General features: G+C 38.6%; 4 protein-coding genes across 5 annotated transcripts in view; 2 read left to right on the plus strand and 2 right to left on the minus strand.

Annotated features, from left to right (window-relative positions):
• LOC138015258 (uncharacterized) overlaps positions 1-1,515 on the minus strand; it is a 1,541-nt gene extending 26 nt beyond the window's left edge. The window contains exons 1-2 of the mRNA XM_068862225.1: positions 1,375-1,515; positions 1-733 (exon numbers count right to left, since the gene is read on the minus strand). The exon at positions 1-733 is cut by the window's left edge and continues 26 nt beyond it. Of these exons, the coding sequence (XP_068718326.1) occupies positions 4-733; positions 1,375-1,478 (834 nt within the window). The 5' untranslated portion in view covers positions 1,479-1,515 and the 3' untranslated portion in view covers positions 1-3. The remainder of the gene's footprint in view (positions 734-1,374) is intronic.
• Positions 1,516-1,551: 36 nt separating this feature from the next.
• On the plus strand, positions 1,552-11,946 carry LOC138016826 (ubiquitin carboxyl-terminal hydrolase 46-like). Its single transcript, XM_068864006.1, has 11 exons — positions 1,552-1,682; positions 1,765-1,845; positions 1,933-2,146; positions 3,327-3,407; positions 4,677-4,870; positions 5,940-6,016; positions 6,545-6,628; positions 6,827-6,959; positions 7,892-7,956; positions 8,794-8,872; positions 10,233-11,946. Exons 1-11 carry the CDS (start codon positions 1,680-1,682, stop codon positions 10,332-10,334), a joined length of 1,113 nt encoding a protein of 370 aa, XP_068720107.1. The 5' UTR covers positions 1,552-1,679; the 3' UTR covers positions 10,335-11,946.
• Positions 10,351-16,634, minus strand: LOC138016829 (signal peptidase complex subunit 3-like). The gene is made up of 5 exons (XM_068864007.1): positions 16,376-16,634; positions 16,200-16,275; positions 15,006-15,080; positions 14,031-14,146; positions 10,351-13,143 (listed from the first exon to the last, which is right to left on the minus strand). The coding sequence occupies exons 1-5, from the start codon at positions 16,516-16,518 to the stop codon at positions 12,996-12,998; spliced, it is 558 nt and encodes a 185-aa protein (XP_068720108.1). The 5' UTR covers positions 16,519-16,634; the 3' UTR covers positions 10,351-12,995.
• A 46-nt stretch (positions 16,635-16,680) lies between these two features.
• On the plus strand, positions 16,681-23,865 carry LOC138016830 (beta-alanine-activating enzyme-like). 2 transcript variants are annotated; one of them, XM_068864009.1, is made up of 5 exons: positions 16,681-17,517; positions 18,340-18,456; positions 19,173-19,575; positions 19,949-21,478; positions 22,422-23,865. In XM_068864009.1, exons 2-5 carry the CDS (start codon positions 18,340-18,342, stop codon positions 23,300-23,302), a joined length of 2,931 nt encoding a protein of 976 aa, XP_068720110.1. In that variant the 5' UTR covers positions 16,681-17,517; the 3' UTR covers positions 23,303-23,865. The 2 variants fall into 2 exon arrangements, with proteins under 2 accessions (XP_068720110.1, XP_068720109.1); XM_068864008.1 differs by having other exon boundaries at positions 16,684-17,517; positions 18,264-18,456.
• Positions 23,866-24,000: the final 135 nt, after the last annotated feature.

A 24,000-nucleotide genomic window follows, 5' to 3' on the forward strand; every position in this document is an offset into this window, starting at 1 on the left:
TTCTCATAAATTTCCAATCTCAAGCATAGCATCAAGCACATTTCCAGTTTTTCTTAAGACTCTAACCACGAGGTTTCTCTCTACATTGAGTTGATTGACAATTAGGTCAATGTCAGCCTTTTCCAGACCCTCTTCACTTTCAGAAACTTCCCCAAATGCCAAAAATAATGATTTATTAAACAACATGCTCTGAATATTGTCACTTGTTGCCATTTTGCCTTTGTGAATAAGCTTGAGCTTTGGGACAGGAATGGAAATAGCAGAGGAAATGAGTTGTAAAGTAGCCTCTCCATTCATTCCTCTTGGTATACATAATTCATGCTTGGCTTTCTTGTGCTTGACGACAATCGTAACACTGTCCTGTATGTGAACCTTTTGATCACGATCACTTTGTTGGCTTTCCGATGAGGGTGGGCAAAAATCTGCTTTTTTCTTCCGTGGCTGATTATTTTCAGAATTTCTTTCTTGGTGCTTTCCACATTCTGTTTTCTTCAATGAAATGCTTTCTGTACTAGCAGGATGTTTGCAGCATCCACCTTGCTTGTTCGTTCTGTCAATTTTGAGGGTATCTTGAAGTGGCAAGGTTTGTTGATAGAGAGGCAGTGGACTGTCATGTCTTTCAGAATCATCCTTTAAACTCTCAATCAGCTGAATATTACAACAGCTGTCCTGTCTGTCTTTCTGGCAAAATGCTTTATGGTGTTGCCAATGTGTCATTTGACACTCTTTGGAGCTATGCAATGAAACAAACAAACAAACAAAAAGAGAGACATCTTTTTTCAATATAGGGCCATTCCATTTAATATCCACACCCCCCTTCCTATGGATGACATAGTTTCTGAGGGGTAGTGAGACGTCGACACATTTTGATCTTATGATTTTTTTTCTCAGGGGTACAGCAAAAATGAGCCCTTATTTCTGAGGGGAAGAGAGAGACTTGGCTTATTTTCGAGGGGAGGTATAATCTTGGCAATTTGATCGTCTTTTTCTGAGGGGTTAAATTTGTTGTAACCAAGTCCATTGGGAAGGGGGGGAAGGACAGGGGGTGGATATTAAATGGAATGTTCCTTAAATGCAAAATGAAAAGATTATCAAATCTCTTCACCCCAGCCTCCTCTCCTCCTCCCCTATCTCTCCACACCCTCAAAGACAGCGAAACATCAAACTCTTTCAATTCTGCAATGGAATAAAGTCGAGAGTAGATAAACTATAGCACGTATGTCTATGCTATATATAAAGAACAAATTGAAACAAGCAAGTCCTTCAAGGTCATGATCATCGTTATCTACTCTCCATCGATCAGGTTGTCTTGTTTTCAAATCTTCAAAGGTCAAAGTGTCGAAGAGAACACAACTTCCAATTATAAGCCATTACCAATAAAACACACGTCCACACGCAGTGCAGCGTTTCATGAACCTTTGCTTTTGTCCGCAGTTTTCGCATAAAATTGAAAATTTCCCTGAAAGTTGTTCCACCATTTTGAATCAGACAAAACTGTCCACTTTTCAGACTGACGACAAGACGACCGACAAGACTGGGTTCCAATGGGGCATGCGCAGCCATGTTTCGAACTTTATTTTGGTTTGTATCTGATTAACAAGCTTTTCTTGTAATCAGCAGCACTCAGCTTTTTGTAAACGGAAGATAAAATAGGGTGAAAACCGTGATGAACGACGGAAATGGTGAAGAAATATTTCTGATCTTTGCGTAGAACATTCTTGTTCATTTTCATGCCTTATGTGATCGTGGAATTTCGATTTGCAGGGTGCCAACGCTTCACAACTCGAGAAAGAAATTGGACCACATGAATTTCCCCAGAATGAACATTACTTCGGATTGGTGAACGTAAGTGTAATTAAAGAATCCTCCACGATCCGCCTTTATGGAAAATTTCACAGAAATTATATATTATTTTTCCGTTATTTTTTGCAGTTTGGAAACACCTGTTACTGCAATTCCGTGCTGCAGGCACTATTTTTCTGTCGGCCTTTTCGGGAGAGAGTTTTGGGATACAAACCTCTTTCAAAGCGGAAGGAATCTCTTTTGACGTGTTTGGCTGATCTCTTCGCAAACATCGCGTCACAAAAGAAAAAGGTCGGCGTTTTGGCTCCCAAAAAATTTGTTGCAAGACTTAGAAAGGAAAATGGTAAGACTTAAATTTAGTTATTTGTTGCAATAGACCCTTCTCCAGAATGGCGGCCGAAAATTCAAATAAGTTAAAACTTAAAACGTATACCAGCACTAGAAAGGACAATTTTACTTTAGTAACCCTGCAAAATTTCGTTGTATCAGGTTTAATATCAGCTGAGAAAATGTAAGTTGAAAAATGAAAAATTTACAGACATTTGTATGACAGTTGACCAATAACATCACGAATAAGTTGACCAATGACATCTACGATCAGAGTTCTTATAGTATCTACTGACGTTACACAAATCACTTGACTCTGAAGATGTCATTTCGTACACACTCCTTCTCAGGACTACACTCACCCGGACGATCATACTTTACTTAATTATGAAAACTGAACTAAGTTGGTTATGGTGTTTGGGGGGGGGGGGGGGGGGGGGGGGGGGGGGGGGGGAAGGAATTGTTGGCACAGACATGAGAGCTCTCTTCTTCCACCAAATGAATGTGTTGTGGGGTCAATTCCTGGTCTCAACATCATGCCTGGGTTGAGTATGTTGTTAATATCTACTCTGCTCAAAGATCCCTTCAAATTGATTTGTAGTCTCTCAAAATAAATAGAGCGCATTTGCTTATGTGTAGACATATTCTCTCCCTTTTTGGGGAAGAAAAAACGACAGCCAGAAATACGTCTGCGTTCGCAGGCTAGGCTATATCACCTAGAGATTTTAATGCAGCGTAACAATAATATTGATGTTGTTGTTGTTGTTATGAGTATTATTACTGTTGTCATAACTAATGTGTAATACATGTATATGTATTCCAGCCTCTGAACCTCTACATCTTTAATAAATATGCAGATCACAGATCTTGAAGTTCAACTTTCAATCAACAGTTTTGCTTCTTACTGCCGGCAATCTTGTTTTGCAGTGAAGATTAGTAGAATGTTGAAAACAAACAGAAGACATTAAAGTGGTTCAAAATCCACAACCAACAATGGGTATTTGGAGGATTAATATTATTTATCCTGTGCATGGAGCACTATGCAAATGACCATTCATATTGCTTCATATCCTTGTAAAATGGACATAATTTTTTTTTGTTGTGAGATGACAAATCAAGAACAAGGTGATTTTTTGTCCAGCAGAGAGTCTGCAGTGAGAATATATCTTTAAATACCATTTTTGTCTTCTCCACAGAACTCTTTGATAACTACATGCAGCAGGATGCTCATGAATTTCTCAACTATCTCTTAAATACAATAGCAGATCTCTTGCAAAGTAAGTCACTTTTTTGCCAGTGTCATTGTTTTCTTTTTCTTTATTTTTGTTGCTTCCCCAAATCTACATGATAGCGAAAGCTTGTGCTTGGCTTAATGCGTTTAAATTATTTTCAATTGGTGCTCTTTGTTCAAAAACTTTCCACTTCAAATGTCTTTTGTCAATAAACACTTCCTTTTTGATAAGCTTTCTTGCCTCCTTAATACAATAAGTATACGTGATTCTTTTTAATTAAGCAACAGGATCTGAACATTAGCACATTCATTTTTTATTCTAGACTGCGAGCAGTCTTCTCTTTTGCTGTAGAATCGTTGAAGCGAATGTGTACGCTTTCAATGGCTAAAGCTGCAGGTCGCAAATATCTCCCTAACCAACGCCCACGGTATTTGCGACCCGCAGTTCCAGTCATTTTGAAAGTTTATGATCGTTTCAACAATTTTAGAGCAAAAGAAAGACTGCCCATACACAGTCTATTTTGATTATATTAATGTGTCCCCTTTATGAATTATTCACCTGTTCCTGGAATCTCATCTTTGTTAACCCTTTAACGCCCGACCTTAACTGGCCAGACTTGGTATTTTACTCTGTCTAACTCCAGAGTTTTGTGCCCTGTTTAACGCCAAACGATTTTACTCGTCAATGGCAACCCCCAGAAGCTGTCATGTAGTTCTTGTAAACTTTAACCAACATAATGATGTCGATCTAACTCATTCTTCATTCCCACCTAAAGTGCCCCTATTGGGCGAGTAAAATCATTTGGCGTTAGCCAGAGTAAAATCTTTAAGTTTCTCTCTCAGGTGGAGAGAGATTAAAGAATTAAGGCGCCAGCAAATGAGGAAACGATGTTGCGGAAACATTGTTGCTGAAGCAAATGTTTTCGTGTTTGCGGTCCCAGGAAATATTTCTTGCGCCCCCCAGGGGAAGCAAAAATGTTTTTGAATTTGTTCGGAAACATTTTGCTTCCTCAGCAAATGTTTCCTTTTTTGCACACCGGGGAAACATTTCAGGAAACAATGTTTCCGCAACAATGTTTCCTCATTTGCGGGCGCCTTTAAGAAAGGGAGGAAAGCTAATCAGTAGACTTTCTTTCGATAATTATTGTGCCACTCTATTGGGCATGCTAGATCAGACACTTGTTCTGACCTGTAAATGAAACTCTGGCTCTATAATTTTTGTAACCAGCTTTCTAAGATGACTGGACTGATCAAAAATTTTTCCTCTTTCTCAGGTTTCATGTAGGTCATAACAAACTTGTCTTCATTTTTGTAGGTGAGAGAGCAAAGGAGAAAGAAAAAGAGAAGCACAACAGTACTAGCAGTGTCAGCAGCAAAAGCAGTGTTTCTTCAGTAGGGACAATCAATGGTGGATCATCAATTCAAAATGGCAAAACAGAGCCAACCTGGGTTCATGATATCTTTGAAGGAATTCTCACAAATGAAACAAGATGCCTTTGCTGTGAAACAGTGAGCTGTGATTTTCACTCTGATTCAAAATGATATTAAGTATAAGATTTCACTAATGGATCCTGTGGAAGAATGGAGGGTTCTTTTTGGAACAGAGTGGGTGTTTGACCCTGCCCTCCCTCTTTCACCTGTCAGAACAGGTGAAAGTGTCACCTGTCAGAGCAATGTTTTTTTTAGCAATAGCAAAAAAGTGGTACGAAACTGAAATTTAAAGAAAAAAGGAATATGTTCAACTTTATTCAAATAGCAGCTAATTAAATTCACAGAATTTTTTTTTTCCGTTAAGTGAGACAATATCATTATTTATAGATGGTTTTCACAGTGATGTCATCAAATTCTAAAATCAAAATTGCAAGGTGTTTTGAATTTTTATCTATGTAGGAGGTTAGAGATGACCTAGAAAAAAGTCTTTTTTCAAGATTCCAGTTCCAATTGACATCTTTCATTTCAAAACTACAGCATTTTGAATTTTCCAAATTGTCACTTTGTGTTGAAAAAAATGTCTGCGCCTATGAATCTCAGCAGCCTGAGCATCTCAAGTACATTAGGAGATGTGTTCACACACATGTATTTTAAGTCATGAGTGAAAGGTATAAACCCCTTTATAACTAAGTGAATTCCAGATGTTTGTGTTGATTTCTGGATGTCATATTGGAGCACTGACAATGGTGGTGCACCAACGTGGCAGCTCCATACAAAACTCTATAAAGTTGCATGAAACGCGTCGACAAATAACTCAAGAAACGATGCACAGCACACACCTGAGAATTGGTGAGGTGATTTTTTAATTTGTCTCCTACAACATAACAAGTTTTTGGCTCATTTCATTGAACGGTTTCGATTTTTATTTTGTTGCGTGACAGTGAAAATCATCTATTGGCTCTTAAACTACAGTAAAATCTCAGTGATAGAGTTGAAAGGGTTATGAGCTTTCTTTTCCACCTACTTGAACACCTTCTAATAATAAGGCACTCATTCAAATGGGTTTACCCATTGACCCCTGGGAGTGAAACGCGACAGACTTTACTCTGTGTAACATCAAACAATTTCACTCGTCAACTACTTCTAGGTTAGTAGCAAGGATGAATCATTTTTGGATCTTTCAGTGGATGTTGAACAAAATACATCGATAACACATTGTCTCAAGTAAGTTTCAACTTTCTTCACTGGGTAATTTCTTTTACTGAATTCTAATCTGGTTGCTGCATTTCAAATGGTTCACTTGCAGAAAACACTGGAATTTCTTTATACTAAGTCGTCGATTTAAACCCTTGCTGGATCATTACTTGGGGTTGTGCAAACACCCAGAGGTCTTAAAATCACAGAATTGAAAATTGCTTATTTGAAAATGGCGTCTACAAATGTCAAAACTTTCTGTTCTTGGATCAGTATACTTTTTTTAGGTATAACTCCCTTGTTTGTAAACTATGTGAGAGATCTTGAGATTGCCACAAACTGTTCCCAAAAAGTAAAACACAGAGTTTCTGGTACAGTGGTGTGATTTATAAGTAGTAGTTGTTGTTTTACAATACATGCAACCCTTCCAAAGTTAAGGCATGGCGGAGGTGGTGTTGGGTGATGCTGGAAAGGTGTTGAAAAGGGGATTAACTCCCCATCATTAATTTTTCTTCTGGCCAGAATGCTAAATTTTCTTTCTCTGTTTTTGGCCAACAGAGGATTCTCATCAACTGAGACACTATGCAGTGAACACAAGTATTTCTGTGAGACGTGCTGTAGTAAACAAGAGGCTCAAAAAAGGTGACAAGTAGCTCATTAATTATTTTTTTGCTTTATCAATGCCACAGGACAAGCCCACCAAAATAACACATCCTTAGAAATTGGTCATGACAAGTACCAAATTACCCTGAATATACGCTCGGTACATGTAGTTTAATTAATGCAATGATAAGTGGTAAAACCTTGCTGAAGATGCTTTTAATTAATTATTGCTTTTAGGATGAGAGTGAAGAAACTTCCAAAAATACTCGCCCTACACTTAAAGAGATTCAAGTACATGGAGCAGTTACAAAGATATACCAAGCTTTCTTACCGTGTAGTATTTCCATTTGAGCTCAGACTCTTTAACACAGTAAGTTCTCACCTTAGTAACAAAAGACAAAAGGGTGGCAGCCATAATCCGGAGGGCGGGGGACGGGCGTGGATGATTGTCGTATCTTTTAGGGGTCAAAATCAGGGATCTGGTATCTTTTATGGTGTCTAAAAGGCTTTTGGGCCACCAAAGTCTTAGAAGCTGGTATCTTTCAGGGTATCTTTACTTCTTCACTGTTCTTGAAATTATTAATAGATCCACTGACAATTATGACAATGCTTTTCTAAACTTTTCAAGCAGAAGGTGTTTGAAGTTGACGTCTCTGGAACTATTAAAAATGCTTAAAAATAATATTTTTTTCCATTTTTAGCTGGTATCTTTTAGGGGTAAAAATCTTATGTTGCCATGCCCACCTTCATAAGACTCATCTTTTAGGGGTATTTTTGGAAATTTCAGGTGATCATACTGGCCCTACAATAAATGGGAGTCCCCCCCCCCCCTCCCCCAGGACCATAATACATACACAATAATCATATCCCAGGCATTAGCAGTGGTCTTCACTTGAGTGTACCAGTAAAAGAGTTATTTATTATTGGGCATACTTCAGCTGAAAAGTGATGCTCACCATTTGTCTGCCTTGCAAATTGCAGCCCCCTTTCATTTTTATACGGAGAATACAAGTGCTTTAATGGGATAGGCAAGTAAATAAGACAGATTTTTTTTAAAATGGGGAATAAGGAAAATAAAAAATCTGAATCCAACCTGGCTTAACTGTGACTTTGAATTTCAGTAACAACATTTTGGTGTGAAGTTTGTACACACTGTAGGATAACAGTATACAGTGCATTTTGATGTCCAGTTTTAACAATATCTCAGAGTTTGATTTTACACAATTCCCAGCAACTTTCAAATTTCTGTTTGATGCAGTTTCAAATGTTTAATAATTAATAATTTTCAATTGTGTATCATAGTCTGAAGATGCAATTAATCATGAAAAACTTTACGACCTTGTTGCAGTTGTCATTCACTGTGGAAGGTAAGGCCTTGAATAATACTAATACAAGTAGCTGTTTTGTTACCATTTCACGTCTCTTATTTTTTGTCGGGGTGGGGAGGAGTTGGGTGCTATAAGGGTTCTTTGTCAAGTCAAATTACCAGTTGACGCATTTGCTTTCAATTGATATCAGACTACTGCACCTTTAAGTTAATTAACAGCCTGTCATGGGTCAAAGTATGACTGCACCAACACTCAATAGAATATTGTAGGTCTGCCCAACATTCATAATAAAATTCATTTAAAATTCATTAGCATGACACTGCTGACAGAACTCCAGTATTCAGCATTCAGTCTTCTGTAACCGGTACTAATTTCTGGCAACTCATTTTGAGATTCCACAAAAAATCACAGAGCAGTTTGGATTGTGTGGATCTGGACCAAGCATAGCACTGTATAAAAATAATTAGATAAAGAGTTACTAATTTAAAAGGATAAACATTTGAACTGTAGTGGGAGTTACCTCCTGAACGAGTCCACAGAAACCTTGTGCTACATGGACCGTTGACTTTCTTTGGTTGATCAACATCTCAAAACAAAGCTTTTCTCTGTTTGTTCAACAGCAATATTTATTGTTGTTAATAACCAACTTTGAAGAGACAAAGTTTTGCTAACAATGATTCAGGGAAACGAAGTGCAAACTACAAAAACGTTCAAGGCAATGTATTTGCAATGACAATAAGTCCATGTTATTGTAATAATAAGCAGAAAGATTAGCCAAAAAAAGTGAAGTTCTGATCATAGGGCAGGCCATGGTGAGTTACTGGTTATTGGCATGCAAGGTTGTAATAACTGTTTTCTTGATTTTTGTTTTTCTAGTGGACCTAACAGAGGCCATTATATCACAATAGTAAAAAGCCATGGACTCTGGCTTTTGTTTGATGATGATATTGTTGAGGTAGGCTTTTATGCCGTCTTGTATGCATGACTAGTTGCATGGATGTACATGTACACAAAGGTTATAAACTACTGTTGTCATTGAATTATATTAACCCTTTACACACAACCTTTGCTCTTGATGTCATTTCACTAATATTTTTGGTGCTTTGAGATTTGCCTGAAATTTTGTGAGGCAAAAAAAAACAAGAAAAACTTTCTCAGCATTTTCAAAACAAAAGTGATAATTTTTTTATCTCGTAGGAAAAATGCTCACAGCTACACTACTAACTCATTAAAGTGCCCCTCTGATCAAAAAAACCACTTCCTTTTTTACTTCAGATTTTGAAAGTGTGTTTGCTTAACACCTGACTGGCAAAATTTTGAGCTTTGATTTTTATCCAAAGGCCGGTTACTTTGAGTTTAAGTTTTGGATTTCACAGTCAGCCATTACTCGCGTTCAAAACTGACCGATTGGACCTCAGACGGTTGGATCCAGGGAAAAGTGACGTCAGAGGCTCACTAGCTTAAAATGTCAGCGTGTGAACGCAGCTTATTATAATGCAAAGTGTGAGTTTAAAAGTCTGAAAGCCCAAAACCCCCATGCTGCATATTAATTCTGCGGCGTACACACGTATTGCGTTCTTAAACTAGTGAGCCTTTGACGTCATTTTCTCCTTGATCCAGCTCTCTCAAGAACTTAATGTTAGTAATGGCGGACCATTAAATAGGAAAATTACAGTTAAAATAAAGGTGTCTTTTTGAAATCAAGGCTTAAAACGTGGGTCACTTAGTGTTTTGTTAACATAGTTTTGAAATCCAAAGAAAAATATGAATTGATTTTTTGGTCACAGGGGCAATTTAAGTTAAACTGTGAACACCACAACTGTAAAGTGTTGATAACTTTTACTCTGTCTAACGCCAGGCAATTTTACTTGTCAACTGGGGGCTTGCAAGGGCATTTTAGGTGTCAATGGGTTAAGCAGTCAAAAACTACACGTATAATCCTCTCCGTTAAGGCTTTTGTATAAACTCACAAGTCCTTTCCCTTAGTTATAGCTTTAGTTTCTTTTCTGTTCTAAAATTCTCCTGTTCATGAAAGTAATATTATCCCTTAAGTGTTTATTTTGTGGTCTCTGTTCTTTTTTTGTGTGTGTATGCCGTCCTAAATTTGTATGAATATTTATGTATGGAACTGGCTACCTATCTTTTAACTTGGTAGTTATTCTAGGTAGCCAGCCCTTTCTCTTTTTTAATTCATCAAAATGTAATTATATCCTATTTAGTGTATCAGGGAAATAAAGGTTTTTTGTTGTTTTTTGTTTGTTGTAATAATAATTTTGTGTGCAATAAATTATTATTATAATAATTGTATTTTGTAGAAAATAGAGGCACAAGCAATTGAAGAGTTCTACGGTTTGACATCTGAAATCCAGAAAGCATCAGAGTCTGGTTACATCCTCTTTTATGAAGCGAGAGGATAAAAGGACACAGCTTATGTAGAATAAGGACAATTTTATTGTAGTACAATGAAATGTTATATATAATGAAATGTAAATGTATACTCAGGGATTTTTAAAATTCAAGTAGCAAAACTTACAATGATAATATTATTACTAACTCCGATTGATGGTATTTTGTTACAATGTTGAATACCTAGCAATTTGTTTTGGAAGAATCAAACAACAACAAAAATTAATCATTGGACAAGCAATTTTTAATGGGAAGCTTAGAAGTGATGGATTTTCTGTAGCTGAACAAAGGCTCCAAATAGTTGGGTTACTAACGTCTTCAGTAGAATTAAGCACTGATTGTAAATGTACGATTACATCTGCTGGAGTTTGGAAATTTGTCACTTAACTAAAAGACAATGGCTCAGACAAGAAGCAAGTGCTAGATATTAGATGGCAGCATTTCTTTCCCAAGCCTTGTTTGTGTGTGCTTTGTGGTGGCAATGCAGAGCCTGTAAGTCTTTATCAAAGACTGCTTTAAGATTTAGGCTCTGAACACTTCTCATGACTTTTGTTAGTGGTACGTATCACTTGGTTTCACTCAATCAGCACAATGTTTTTTACCAAAACAAGACAGAAAACGTTTGTATAACAATAATCATTATTAGTGAGCTTAAGCAAGGTTGTCACACCATTTTGTGTTCCCCTGTGTTATCTGTTCCCCCAAACACTGAGCACTAGTGCTGAGTATTCCCCCTTCCCTCCCCATAGAACATTTCAGTGCTGGTATCTTTTACAGTCACATGTCATTGTTTTATTAATACAGAAAGTATCCTAAACATGCATAAAAAGTTAGCCTCAGGCCTATAAACTTTTGTTTGGGCCTACATGTAATTAGGCCTAAGGTTAGCTTTTTATGCATGTTTAGGATACTTTCTGTATTAATAAAACAATGACATCTGAACTGTAAAAAATACCAGCACTGAAATGTTCTATGGGGAGGGAAGGGGGAACACTCAGCACTAGTGCTCAGTGTTCGGGGGAACAGATAACACGGGGGAACCCAAAACGCTGTGACAAGGGCATTCTTGTTCCAGAGCTGCGATCCTCCACGGACTGATCCATGGTGCTGGCCAAGAGGATCGCAGCAACGGTAATGAATAATATTGGAATAATAGCAACATTATTACTGTATATTATAACAGGAAATAATATATTTATATAACGTTCTCTTAGCCATTGACATTGTCCTCCTCGCATATTAAAGTCCCCTAATATTTGAGCTCAATAATTGGAAGAATTGTTTGGGGTACAAACATCCCACTGGTTCTTGGCCAATAATAATATTATTTTTTGATACGTCACTGATCCAATAAACAATTAAAGCAAACCATGGGTAGTCATCATGCAAACTCCAAAGCTGCACAACGAAACTTTGGAATTAGGAGGGCATCTCAACAAAGTCACATGATGGGAAGTCTTTGGGTACATGTAGTTCTGTCTAATTTGTCGTTATTTTGTAGGTAGCTTTCTTACGAGGCAATCAGTTGACCTGAAATGCCAAGATGTAAATTATTATTATTATTACTTCTTGAGTAGTCTGTTTTGTTCAATGTTGAAAGCAAGTAAAGTACAAGAATTTTGACCTGCCTTCATTTTACTCTTCTGGTCTGTACTATTTGCTGTTAATTCACATTGGGTTTATCAAATTAATATCGCAACTGGGTTCCATCGAGAAAGGATAGGACATGGCTCAAGGGATATTTTTTCATGAATCAACGTTTGCATCAACCGCTATATCAAAGTTCTTGTGTCCATCCTCGACTTGCCTGTTTTTACCAAAGCAATAACAAATTATTTCTCTGAACACATTCAACATGCTAGTTGGCTATCATATCTTCAGAATTTGATACTTTCTAATTTCAAAGAGAAGCAAAACATGAGAAAAGTATTAATTTCTTGAGCAAGGTAAATACTTGAGGGATAATCTGTTGGTGAAAGTGTGAGATTTGGCTGAATGTCAAAAGCTGCAGGAATTGTTTCTATCCAAATCAACATCATAAGGGCAAACCAGTATCAGTGAAGTGAAATTCTGTGCATGCCTTGAGAGTGGGGTTGAAACCACATAAACTGTAGTCATTCCTTTTTTTTCCACATCTATTGAAAATCTACCAAGAAAAAGGTACAAGGAAGACCCCATCCTCCTTGAGCCTGCCGAAGTCCTTTCATCAGTCTAAAATGTTCCATGCTAGCGGTTGAAACTCACTGTGTTGAGGATCTGTTGAGCATGCCTGGCATTTATTTAGTGACAGAATCCTCACAAGATACTTCACAATCTGTGGGCTTACATAACAACAGTGGAATTATTACTGTGAAGGAGTGCGCGGGACAAAGCGCAAGGCGGTTGGATCAAAGTGAGTTTCAACCCATAGCAGAGGTCTATTTTCCCGTTCTTGTCAGCCCTGTGAACGCAAAAGAAAAGGGACCTCTGCTACATGTAGCAGGGAATCTAAAATGCAGTCAATGATGAATAATTATTGTGCAGTTTAGCATGGACATGGAGTAACACATCAACCAGGTGTTTCAAATTGCCATGAATTTGGAAATATCACCTATTTCTACAGGACAATGAAACTGTATATTTCTCGAATGAGCTTAACTCTCTTCATATTCACAATATCCATAACAAAACTATTACTTTAATCTATCAAATCCGCCCCTGTTTACAGTGTATTCTTCAGGAAAGTCAAAATAGAACTTGTTCTTCTGTGTTATCATTGGAAGGATTCCAGCATTGGGAATCACATTCCAGGACAAGTAAAGGCTGACATTTTTGTTTCCCCTGAAAGAAAAACAGGATGACAATATTTTTCTTAAAAAAATTGATAACAAACTTAACAGTACAGGTGGTCATATGCTGAAACTGATTGTATAATTTCTCATTAATTTTGTTCCTTTGGTGTTGCTATGCTGTGCACGGACACATATGTCATCTTACTAATCATCCCACCCCTTCCTTGTCCAGTCACATTCACTTGACCCCAATCAGCCATTTCAATAATATTGCTTTGCTTAAGCTTATTAATTTTTAGTATAAATACACAGGTGATTATACAAAATCGCGCGCTCTCATTGGCTTGCTATCTCGGATTATCAGCCGATAATCACCTCGACGGACAAAATGGCTCCCAGTAGTCATTTTGCCACTGTAAGTGAATGTAATAATCACCTTGGGACCACAGTAATTGGTTATGCTGTTGTGGCCTCCCTGCCCAACATTTGTTGGGGCGAAGTCAAATAAAATAAAAATAAAAAAAATTTATACTAAAACAATTATTTGCCTCAGACTCAGTGATTATCGGTGAATATTCACCGATAACCACTGAGCCTGAAGCGAATAATTGTTAATTATTTCACCATTTTTATTTGACAATAATTTAAATATAAAATGTCCTTTTAACTAAGCTCCTTTGGGCAAATAAATACATGTGCGCATAGGTTTCTTGATAGAGAATAGAACATTTAACCTCTGAACACTTGAGAAATGTAACCGTAAAAAGTATGAGCTTTAAGCTCCTGTCATGATTGCAGTGTGATAGGAAAAGTAAATGACTACGTAATAATAAAAACAATTGAGGTTGGCTGCACTTTAAAGGAGTTCAGGAGGTCATTACTAATGACATTTCAATGGAGTTTCTAAGAATAAAAGATTAAATTTATTTTTCATACTTAAGTCCCATGCCATCATCAAAGAAGTAGTATTTTGTATTGATGCCATGGTAGTCGAGAAATGCATTGTCTCCTCGAAGGATGATCTTGTCCCATATCACCACTTGATTAAATTTCTGAAGTTATAAAAAAGACTGCTTTTTTCTGGATGTGATAAATACATCGTCAATTAAAGGATTTTACTCTGTCTAATGCCAGACAATTAAAAAAGGGTGATGTAGTAGCTCTCGTAACATATTAAGCGATCGCGGCTCACTACCCTAGCCAAAAACAAAAGACTGAACAATAATATTATTGAAACAACGACTTAAACAATAGCAGGTTACAAAAGCTGCTACACTACATTTGTCGCCTGCTTAGTTGGAATACTGAAATATGAAAGTTGCTTAACAACCCCAAGTGAGATATCCACTCAAAATCTACACCCCCTTTAATTAACAACCTCTATATCCACTCAATAACTATGTCCTCTTTAACCCACTGCCTTCTAGGAGTGAGACTTGATAGATTTTCCTCCTCAATAAGGAAGGGGGGAGGGGGGTGGGGCTGTCTAGGGGTCCATAGGTTAAGTCAAAAATCTTTATTATTGTAATGATGACAAACATGATCACATGAATGATGAAAAGGGGTGGGGGAAGGATAACAACAGGCAAAAAAACAACTGAAAAATCAGAGTCCTAGGACTGACATCGGTGTATATTGCATATATTACGCATATTGCGTTGCATATATTGCGTACATTGCATTGCATTGCGTATTTTACAACAAGCCCCAGGAATCGAAACCATGACCTCCGTCACACCAGTCGGATGATTCCTGCCAAGGACTGTGATATTTCAGCTGTCCTTTCGCCTGTTGCCAATCAACTTGCATCACACTTACATGGTTATCTGTTACATGCTGGAGAAAAAAAATCCCTTATTTACCTGCACAAAACTTCACCAAATTGATGTAACAAAACAGGAGATCACTTACATTACTCTTGGTGGAATATTCGGCTGTTAAATAAAGGAAAAGCTGCTTGACATTCCAGTTGAAAATACCCTTCAAATGTTCCAAACGTTAAGGAGAATACTGAGGACGAGGCAATGTGGTCCAGTTGTTAGGGCGTTGGCTTTGCACGCGATCGCCTGGGGTTCAAATCCCGTTCTAGCCTCTGGGGCCTGTTTCTCAAAAGTCCCAAAAACGTTTTGGTTGCCTCCTGCCAGTTGAGATTCTTAACATGTTTCTATTAAAGTTGAATTGTTTCTTTCAGATTATTTAAAGTGGAGTGCCTGTGAACTAGTTTCATAGCTAAGTGCACTTCCACTATAAACAAAGCATTTACATAAATTTTTATTTTAAGTTAATGTAAGTGCTCCAGGTAACATTTGGCAATACATTTTGTGACCAAAGAACAGACATTGATTTGTTTCGTATTTCATGACATCTAATGGTCACCCATAGTGCAATGGCATTGATTATTATCCGATAGGAAAGGATTTCGATACTTCAATGGAGGAAACCAACTGAAGATATCAGAATACTTTCAGATTCTGAACCCTTTACACACAACAACAAGTTCAATAATGGCACTAAAAAATTACTACTGAGAATATGAATAAAATTGCTTTGAAACGTCTATGAAATGTCCTTGTTGAGAGAACATTCACAGAGAATTTTTAGCCCCTTGTTCTTCTCACCAAACACAAGTCACACAAACACCTTTTCCCTTTGTTTTCTAGGACATTCCATGATCCAAATTCAAAATAATTTGTCATCACCTTCAAAGCCTTTGAATCAAATTCATCAAATAATTCACTAAGCCTTCAGTTGTTTCCATCAGATATACAAGTTTTGCCCTTTGAGCCGAATCAGGAAATTTTATCAGGTTAAGATGCTGATCATCACAGTTATTAAACAAAGTTACTTGAGCATTAATTAGAAAGGAAAGCCTGAACTCAGAAAATGACCAGCTCCCACACGACTTGACAGCTTAACTGGCCGAGCACTGCACCGGTATCACAGAGGTCAGGGTTCACATCCCATTAAAGCCTGAATTTTTTAGGCTTTTCTTTCGATGTTGGTGAAAGTGGTGGACATTTACCTTGCCACAATGTGGCTCTGTAAATATCCAACACTAGTCACCTCCACTAGTGACTACTTCTTCGTAAAGCGGCAAAAAAGGATATTAGTTTGTAGGTCAAACGTAATGAAACCCAAGTCATTCTTGTCCTTGCTAACGCCAAAGTCTTGAACATTTTTCCTAACAAAATTTGAGACGAGGTTAGGGCACGCGAAAACAAAATCTTTGATCAAGACATTCAAGGTCTTTGATCAAAGGAAACCCTGTGGTATATACTTACACCAAAACCTTCTTTGTTTGAAGAAGTACTTGGGCTTGATTTGTGTTATGAAAAGTTGATAGAAAACATGAAAGCGTCAGAGTCGCCAACACTGTGAGGGTAAAGGCAAACACGGTGTTTAAACGAGATAGAAAAGTGTTCATTTTGATGGCAGTTATCACGTTTCAAGAAAGGACTTGTAAACAGTTCATTGGACAGTGGCTTTCGATTGTATTAGATGCTCAGGAGTATGTTTGAAAAATAGAGGTATATTATATTCACAACATACATGAGGTACCTCTCTTCATTAGCGTTTTCCACTATTCGAGGAACGAGGGCTCAATCATGGCGGACTTGTATCTGAATCAGGAGTCCCGTGTAACTCAAGCGAATTACCGCTCAAGCACAAGGCTGGAGCTCAGAAGAAAGGAGATGATTTACTTTTTTCCTGTCTGTGACTTGGAAGTGGTTTGGTAGAAGGCCTAAAAAAAGGGATTCCGTTTACGCTCTAGAGAGAGTCTGAGTGACTATAACACAGCTAAATTGAATGAATTTACTAGAATGGAAGTTGAAACACTTTATTCTGTGTTTGAGAAATCTGCTCTTTCTTTTCCAATGAATATCGCCATTACTTTCAATTCTGGGCCGATCCAACAACACTCAACTTATCAGGAAGTTGATAAGCAAGCATCCAGAATTGCAGACTATTTAGGCTCACGGTTTGACAAGCAGAATGTAATAGCAGTTTACGCAAAGCAATCAATTGAACTTGTCGCCTGCTTACTTGGAATATTAAAACATGGAAGTTGCTTCGCACCAATTGGTCTTAATTGGCCACCAGGCGTTGTCTGCAGGTTTTTGTCAAAGCTTAGTGTTAGTGAGATTCTCGCCGACAAAACGTTAGTGGAGAATTTGCAAAAGCGCATGACTGAGTGGGACCACAATCAACAAAGTCATGGATACAAGTTTGAATTTATCGCAAATGAAGCGGTTCATGCCAACGGATTTACACTTTTGAGAAAACAACCAAGCATTTCAGTAGAAGCAGAGAAGATTAATTCACTGGATCTTGCTTATATAATGCAAAGTTCTGGTACGACTGGGGAGCCAAAAGCGGTGAAAGTGCCTCATTGCTGTATTGTACCAAACATAGCAGATATAGGGTAAGTAAGTTTTGGGGCTAAGGTACTTGGAGGGGCTGAAGGCTGAATATTCCTGGTGTTCTTTAACTTGATACATCGTATCTTAACCCATGGACCCCTGGGAGTGAGACTTGACAGATTTTAATCTGTGTAACGCCACACAATTTTACTCGTCAGCTGGGCGTCAGCTGGGTGTCCTAGGGTATTTGAGGTGTCAATGGGTTAACACAGGCAAAATGAAACTGCATGCATGTATAAGTCCTGCACCAGACATCTGTCTTGGTGCGCCATTGGTGTGCTGTGACCTGTAAAAGAAAAGACAACAACAAAGTACAATGTACATGTATAAGGCTTCAGCCCTTATCCTTCTACGAGGCTCTGTAGTGGACAAAAAAGGAGAACGGTATGAAAATAAATGAGTGATTGAAGAAGCCAAGCATCAAACATGGGATCAGGAGGGCCTTGCCCCTTTCCATTTACAATCCATTGCACTGTTTGCAAGGCTCTGCAGTCCTGACATTATACCATGATCTTTTAAAGTAAAGAATGTTTATATGGATTGTAGAAGCATCAAAAGCTACATGCTTATGTTGTAGTGCACAAATACAACAATTTAAATACACTTTAACAATTAAACAACATAAAGAAAGCCGATTGCAAGTGTAGTGACTGAAAAATGTGCAGCCTCTGAGGACAAGAAATACTCCTTTAGTCGACTCTGTGGAGCCTCACGTCATGGTATATACTCCTTATTTATTTCTTGGTAGGAAAATATTTCAAGTATCACCAGATGATGTGGTTTTTTTAGCGTCACCCTACACCTTTGACCCTTTTGTTGTACAGATGTTCGTCACATTTGCTGCAGGGGCCAGACTTGTCATGGTTCCTGACTCTGTGAAAATGGTTCCATCGAAGCTGTGTGAGATTCTCTTTGATGTGGAAAAAGTCACTGTCCTTCAGGTGAGTGTGGGTGCAAAATTGAAAATGTGAGTGCAATGAAATTAATCAGAGGAGGCATTCATGATATTTTCAGTACACATTTATAAAACTGCATAGAGAGCCATGATAGGAGGGTTGTGAACAGTACAGGGCTGTTTGATAGGGTCTGTGATAGACCCCTCGTTTGGGACTAGGAAGACCTGTTGACCATTATTTTTCAGTCTGTCGGTATGGCACAGTGGTGAGAGCATTCGCCGCCCACCAATGTGCCCCAGGTTCCATTCCCAGACTCGGTGTCATATGTGTGTTGAGTTTGTTGGTTCTCTACTCTGCACCAAGAGGTTTTTCTCCAGGTACTCCGGTTTCCCCTCTCCTCAAAAACCAATATTTGACTTGATTTGCGTTAACTGTTAATTTCAGTTTACAGTGTCTCCAATTAGTGCTCCAGCGCTAGAATGACTAGACACTTACATAAAGTTCCTTTCCTTTAACTAATAAAACCTCCACCTCTTGCATGGTAAAACACTGCATTAGGCAAGTACTGGGTAGTCAATAACACAGAGATAGCTACAGAAAAATCGTCATCATCTACATCTACATCTTTCAGCACTCAGCAAAGTCCCTTTTTAACTTGTGGCTGTTTCTGCTTAATTAGGTGGCCTGACATACACTGTAAGCCTTTTTTCATGTTCGTCATCATTCCTGCTAACTCTTTTGTCCTTCCTCTAATCAATCAGCCAACACCTTCCTTGATGCACTACTTTGGAGAAGAGCTCATCAAGTCAAAAGTTCTTAATGTCCATTCCTCACTCAGAGTGCTTGCGTTTGGAGGAGAATGTTGTCCCACACTGTCCACCTTGAGAAAATGGAGACCTCCAAGCAGCAACACCTTGATTTACAATCTTTATGGCATTACTGAGGTGTCCTGTTGGGCTTCATGCTATCCCATTCCCATAAAACATTTGGTGAATAACAGATGCAGTTTAAGTGATGGTGATTCCTTTGATGAAATGCCTGGGGATATTCCTGTTGATCTTGCAAATGATATCCCAGTTGGTCGTCCCCTGTTGAATACAGTCATTGAAGTTCGAGGTGAAAGTGGAAGCCTTGTTCAAGAGGGCATGGGGCAGATTTACATAGGTTTGGTCCACATATTTTTCAATCTTAGTTGTTAGTTTTTATACTCTCCCTAGAACGTTGTTCATGCCTAACATGTAAGTTCTTCTCTAACTGTCTCAAAGAACCAAGACAATAATGACTAATATTTACCTTAGGAAAAGTATGTTTAAGTTCCTTTAAACGACCTTTATTAAGATTTTACAGATTCCTATCGTAACAGGATCATTTAAAATTCTTGTATTGCCTGCATTTCTAGACACAAGTGATTTTGAAGTTCAGGAGAAGGATAAGAGGACAATAATATTATCAAGATTGGCATGTCTGTCATTATTTCTTGAAATGTGTATCACCTTTGCCCGCATTGGAAATATTAAATTTTTTTCTCTCCTTTTAGGTGGCTCAGATCGCGTGTGTCTTCTTGGTGATGAAAGGTCTCTTGTCAAGGGAACGATGAGAGCGACAGGAGACTGGGCCTTTGTTAAGGACAGTTGCATTTGGTTTTGTGGGAGAAACGATCGGCAGATCAAACGTATGGGGAAAAGAATAAACCTAGATTCTATTGAACGGGAAATTTCTGAAGTACTCCCAAGCAAGGCATGTTCACTGGTTTTAGAGAAACTGAACAACAATCACTCTAGAATTCATTTGTTTGTGGTTGGCAAATATTCGTCAGACAAGAAAAATGATGTGATGTCTTTGAGGCGTGACTTAGTCAAACTGCTACCACACGAGGCACAGCCTGATTGTATTCACATAGTTTCTCATTTGCCAATGACAGCCCATGGAAAGGTTAATAGGGCTGCCTTGTTGACCATCCTTCAGAAAATTCCTGACTCTCCTGGGACAAGATCTGTGAGAGAATTTCTTGAACTTGCTTGGAAGGAAAGTTTGCTCATTTATGATCAAAGCAAAACACCCTCGTTTCTTGGAAAACATCTTGAAAATCATGATGCTGAGAATGTAATGGAAGATGACATGTTCCTTGCCTGTGGTGGATCTTCTTTGAGTGCTGTGAGGCTTGCAGATTTAATTGAGTCTTGGATATGTAACCAAGGAAAAGTTCATGTGGAGCTTCATGAGTTATTAGATAATATTTTCAACAAAACTTTTGGTTCTCTTTGTATCTATGTTGAGAGTAAGCTTTCTAGAATGCTTACTGAGGCTAGAGGTGATTCTAACAACAGACCACCTCAAGGGAACTTAAGTGACAGCCGAAGAGATGACTTAAGCACGATTGCGGGTCAAAATATCGTGGACGCACGGATATCTCTTGAATCCAACTCAACAATGGGTGAAACTGGCATAACCGAAGCCTTGCCAAAACGAAAGCTGTTGGCTATTACTGATAGAAGCTCTCACCTAAATGAGAATAATGGCATACCCAGTGTAAAGAGATTTGCAATGAAAAACCCACCTTCCATTGAAAACAATAATTTATATCATAATGAGATGACCAGTTCCAAAGAGGCTAGAAACTGCTTTTGTTCTGTTCGAAGATGCAACCAATTTAATTTTTGTGAGGTTTGCAGAAATTTCAAACTCACTGAAAATGATAATGCAGTGAGACAAACACAAACATTCGGACCTGATCAAAAGGGAGACCGGTGTCACTTTGTATCTAGTAATGAGGTTGAAGAGAATACTCATCTGCAGTCTCTCTCATCATCTATTGAAAAGGAGGCTCTTGGATTCAAGGTTGTCATCACTTCCCAGTGGTGCACCTGTCTGTACAAGTGCATTGATGCCTCCCCCCTTGTGGTTCACTCACCGGGAAGGTGTGAGGGTGAAGTTTTCATTGGCTCACATGGTCATGTGTTTATGTGTATCCAACTGAGTGGTGGCGAAGTCCTGTGGGAGAGGAAGGTGGAGGACAGAATAGAGTCTTCTGCTACTCTTTCAGCATGCGGCAAATTTGTCATAGTTGGTAAGACTTCAGATATTTGGTTAGTGCCTACATGTAGTTGCTTGGAGCATTGCAGCCAATGAGAAAGCTATCTATTTCTTGGAATAAATGTCTTGAAATATCAATACTTGAAATCTTGCTTGATACATTCCCAATCACTCAAGATCAATAATGAAGAGCTTGCTTGCAGAGTAAGAGCATAGTTAGTTCATGACTTTGAAGCGTTGAACTCTGGTTCAGAGCTCGGGCATTTTGAGTTTAAAAATTTCCTTATTTGGACGTAACGTCCATATTTGGGCATAAAATTGTTGTCCTAAAGTCCCCAGCTTTGTTCCAAGGAAAATAGTTGCAAGTTACACGCTTCAAGGTCATGTGCTTCTGGTGCAAGTCATTGGTTGAATTCGTTAATAAACTACACCAGTTTGGTTTTCATAATATTTACCGGTAACTTGGGTATGCCACTACATTTTGCCTTTCAATAGACCACAAACTCTTATTATCTGAAAATTGTCTCAAGAAACAAGAAGTCAACAACATTGGACATTGGAAGGAAATTGGATTTTCAAATGTGGAGTTCCATTTTACTAAAAAAGTGCAGAAAACATTTTTTTAAATAAGAAGTTGCCTCCAACAAAATCAGAATTCTGCAATGTGGCAAGTGGTAGTACGTGTATGCTTGGCTCATATACCTCTTAGCCAATCGGAAGGAAGTATTTAGAGTCATGTGACATGAGTGGACCAACCAGTTTTTGCCTATAAGGATATAAGGACCCTACAGCACATGTCCTTCTGCATAAAGGTTCCCAGAGCCTTGGATCAAGCGCAGGCAGAAGATCCGAGGCTCTGGTAATGAGAATGACCTTCAAACATGAATAGTTGCATAATAAAAGCTGTTTGAGGTTCGTATGCTTAAGCTTTGTAAAAGAATCATGTCCTGTTTTTTTTGTTTTTTTTTGTGATTCAGGTTGCTATGATGGGAAAGTGTATGTATTCAACCGTTGCACTGGTGAAACTCATTGGACATTTCAAACTGGTGCAGCTGTGAAAAGCTCTCCTTGCATCGACCCACAGACAGGGGTGGCCTGGTGTGGGTCACATGATCAGCATGTGTATGGGCTTGATGTGATAAACAAGAAATGCATATGTGCTATACATTGCGGTGGGGGATCTTGCTTCAGTTCCCCATGCAGCAGCAGTGACCTGCATTTGGTCTTCATTGCAACACTGTCCGGGCGTGTTCTTGCAATTCATACCATTGAGCATGCAATCGTTTGGAGTCAGCAGTGTCCCAAACCCATCTTTGCATCATTGCTGTTGTTGCCGACGGGAATTGCTTGTGCATGCGTGGATGGATGTATTTATTGTTTTGATTATGGAGGAAAGAGCTTATGGAAGTTTGAAACTCGTGCTCCAATTTTTTGCTCTCCCACTTTCATGGAGTCGGATTGTCATTCACTCTGTTCTGGACACGTTGTATTTGGTTCCCATGACAACAACGTGTACTGCTTATCTCCGTGTGGCGAATTACAGTGGACTTTCAGCAGCAATGCACAAGTTTATTCAAGCCCTTTCATCGCTGAATTGAAAGTCACAAACTGTGACACTACTTGTCACGCGACGTGTAACGCAACATGCAAGAAATGTGACTCAACTAAAGCACGGCGCGCGGTATTTGTTGTCACTACTGTTGGAACTATTAATGTTCTAGACCTTTACTCTGGGGTTCGCTTAGGTTTGTATTCATTGCCCGGGGAAATATTTTCTTCTCCTGTTGTCGTTGATAAGCGGATCCTTGTTGGATGCCGAAATGACTATCTCTACTGTCTTGAAATTACAACTGCCTAAGTTGCGTGGAGGCAGCTTTTCTCAAATGCAGGGTTCATACGCGGCCTTACGGGGTCGCTGCTACCCTGTAACAGCGCTGAGCAAACAACTGATCTGTAATTCAGTTCTGGAGTTTGCCACGGAACGTTGCCTGTTGATATCGAACCATATTAGGGAGCGCAGCAATAAAACGTTCAAGCATTACGACGACAAAATAGCCCTCACTTTGCGCTATTCTAAGGAAAGCATTAGCAAATTCGCAAACAATCCGCATTTGCCACACTCTTTTCCAAACTGCTTTTTTTGAAAAGAGATCTTCTGCAGTCCTTGAGCTTTCACTGCATACTAATCAGGGCACGGGGCGATTTCTATTTCCTAGTTTTTTTCGGTCTTAGAAGTTTGCCTTCAAAATCAGCCTTTTTTAAGAATTTCCTAATGGTCCCACCTTTGCAAAATCGTGTAAAATCCGCATTTTGGAGACTTAACATCGTACAATGTCAACAAAGTATCCCGGCTAGAAATAAATTCGGTACGAGCGGTTCTGACAGAGTAAGAATAGAGAATAAAGGCTCTGCGACATTGTGGCGAGACAAGTTGCACGAAACATTTCACAGTGTCCCTGCAACGGCCAAAATCGTTGCGAGACAAGTTGCACGAAAAGTAGAACCTAATTCTACTTTCGGCAATGGCTCTTGCAACTTGTCTCTCAACGATTTTGG

The sequence above is a fragment of the Montipora capricornis genome, chromosome 9 (assembly GCF_036669925.1).
Source record: "Montipora capricornis isolate CH-2021 chromosome 9, ASM3666992v2, whole genome shotgun sequence".
In the NCBI taxonomy this organism is placed as follows: domain Eukaryota; kingdom Metazoa; phylum Cnidaria; class Anthozoa; order Scleractinia; family Acroporidae; genus Montipora; species Montipora capricornis.

What these genes read in the sequence shown, in the direction of transcription:
- LOC138016829 (XM_068864007.1), bottom strand. Translation starts at nt 16,518, where the DNA reads ATGAACACTTTTCTATCTCGTTTAAACACCGTGTTTGCCTTTACCCTC. An exon ending in AATATTCCACCAAGAGTAAT is followed by an intron (nt 14,147 to 15,005) that starts GTAAGTGATCTC and finishes TTATAACTTCAG; the next exon opens with AAATTTAATCAAGTGGTGAT. An exon ending in GATGATGGCATGGGACTTAA is followed by an intron (nt 13,144 to 14,030) that starts GTATGAAAAATA and finishes TTTTTCTTTCAG; the next exon opens with GGGAAACAAAAATGTCAGCC.
- LOC138016830 (XM_068864008.1), top strand. Translation starts at nt 16,916, where the DNA reads ATGGAAGTTGAAACACTTTATTCTGTGTTTGAGAAATCTGCTCTTTCT. An exon ending in AAAAAGTCACTGTCCTTCAG is followed by an intron (nt 18,457 to 19,172) that starts GTGAGTGTGGGT and finishes CTAATCAATCAG; the next exon opens with CCAACACCTTCCTTGATGCA. An exon ending in CATGGGGCAGATTTACATAG is followed by an intron (nt 19,576 to 19,948) that starts GTTTGGTCCACA and finishes CTCTCCTTTTAG; the next exon opens with GTGGCTCAGATCGCGTGTGT.
- LOC138016826 (XM_068864006.1), top strand. An exon ending in AGCTCAGACTCTTTAACACA is followed by an intron (nt 6,960 to 7,891) that starts GTAAGTTCTCAC and finishes TGTGTATCATAG; the next exon opens with TCTGAAGATGCAATTAATCA. An exon ending in GTTGTCATTCACTGTGGAAG is followed by an intron (nt 7,957 to 8,793) that starts GTAAGGCCTTGA and finishes TTGTTTTTCTAG; the next exon opens with TGGACCTAACAGAGGCCATT.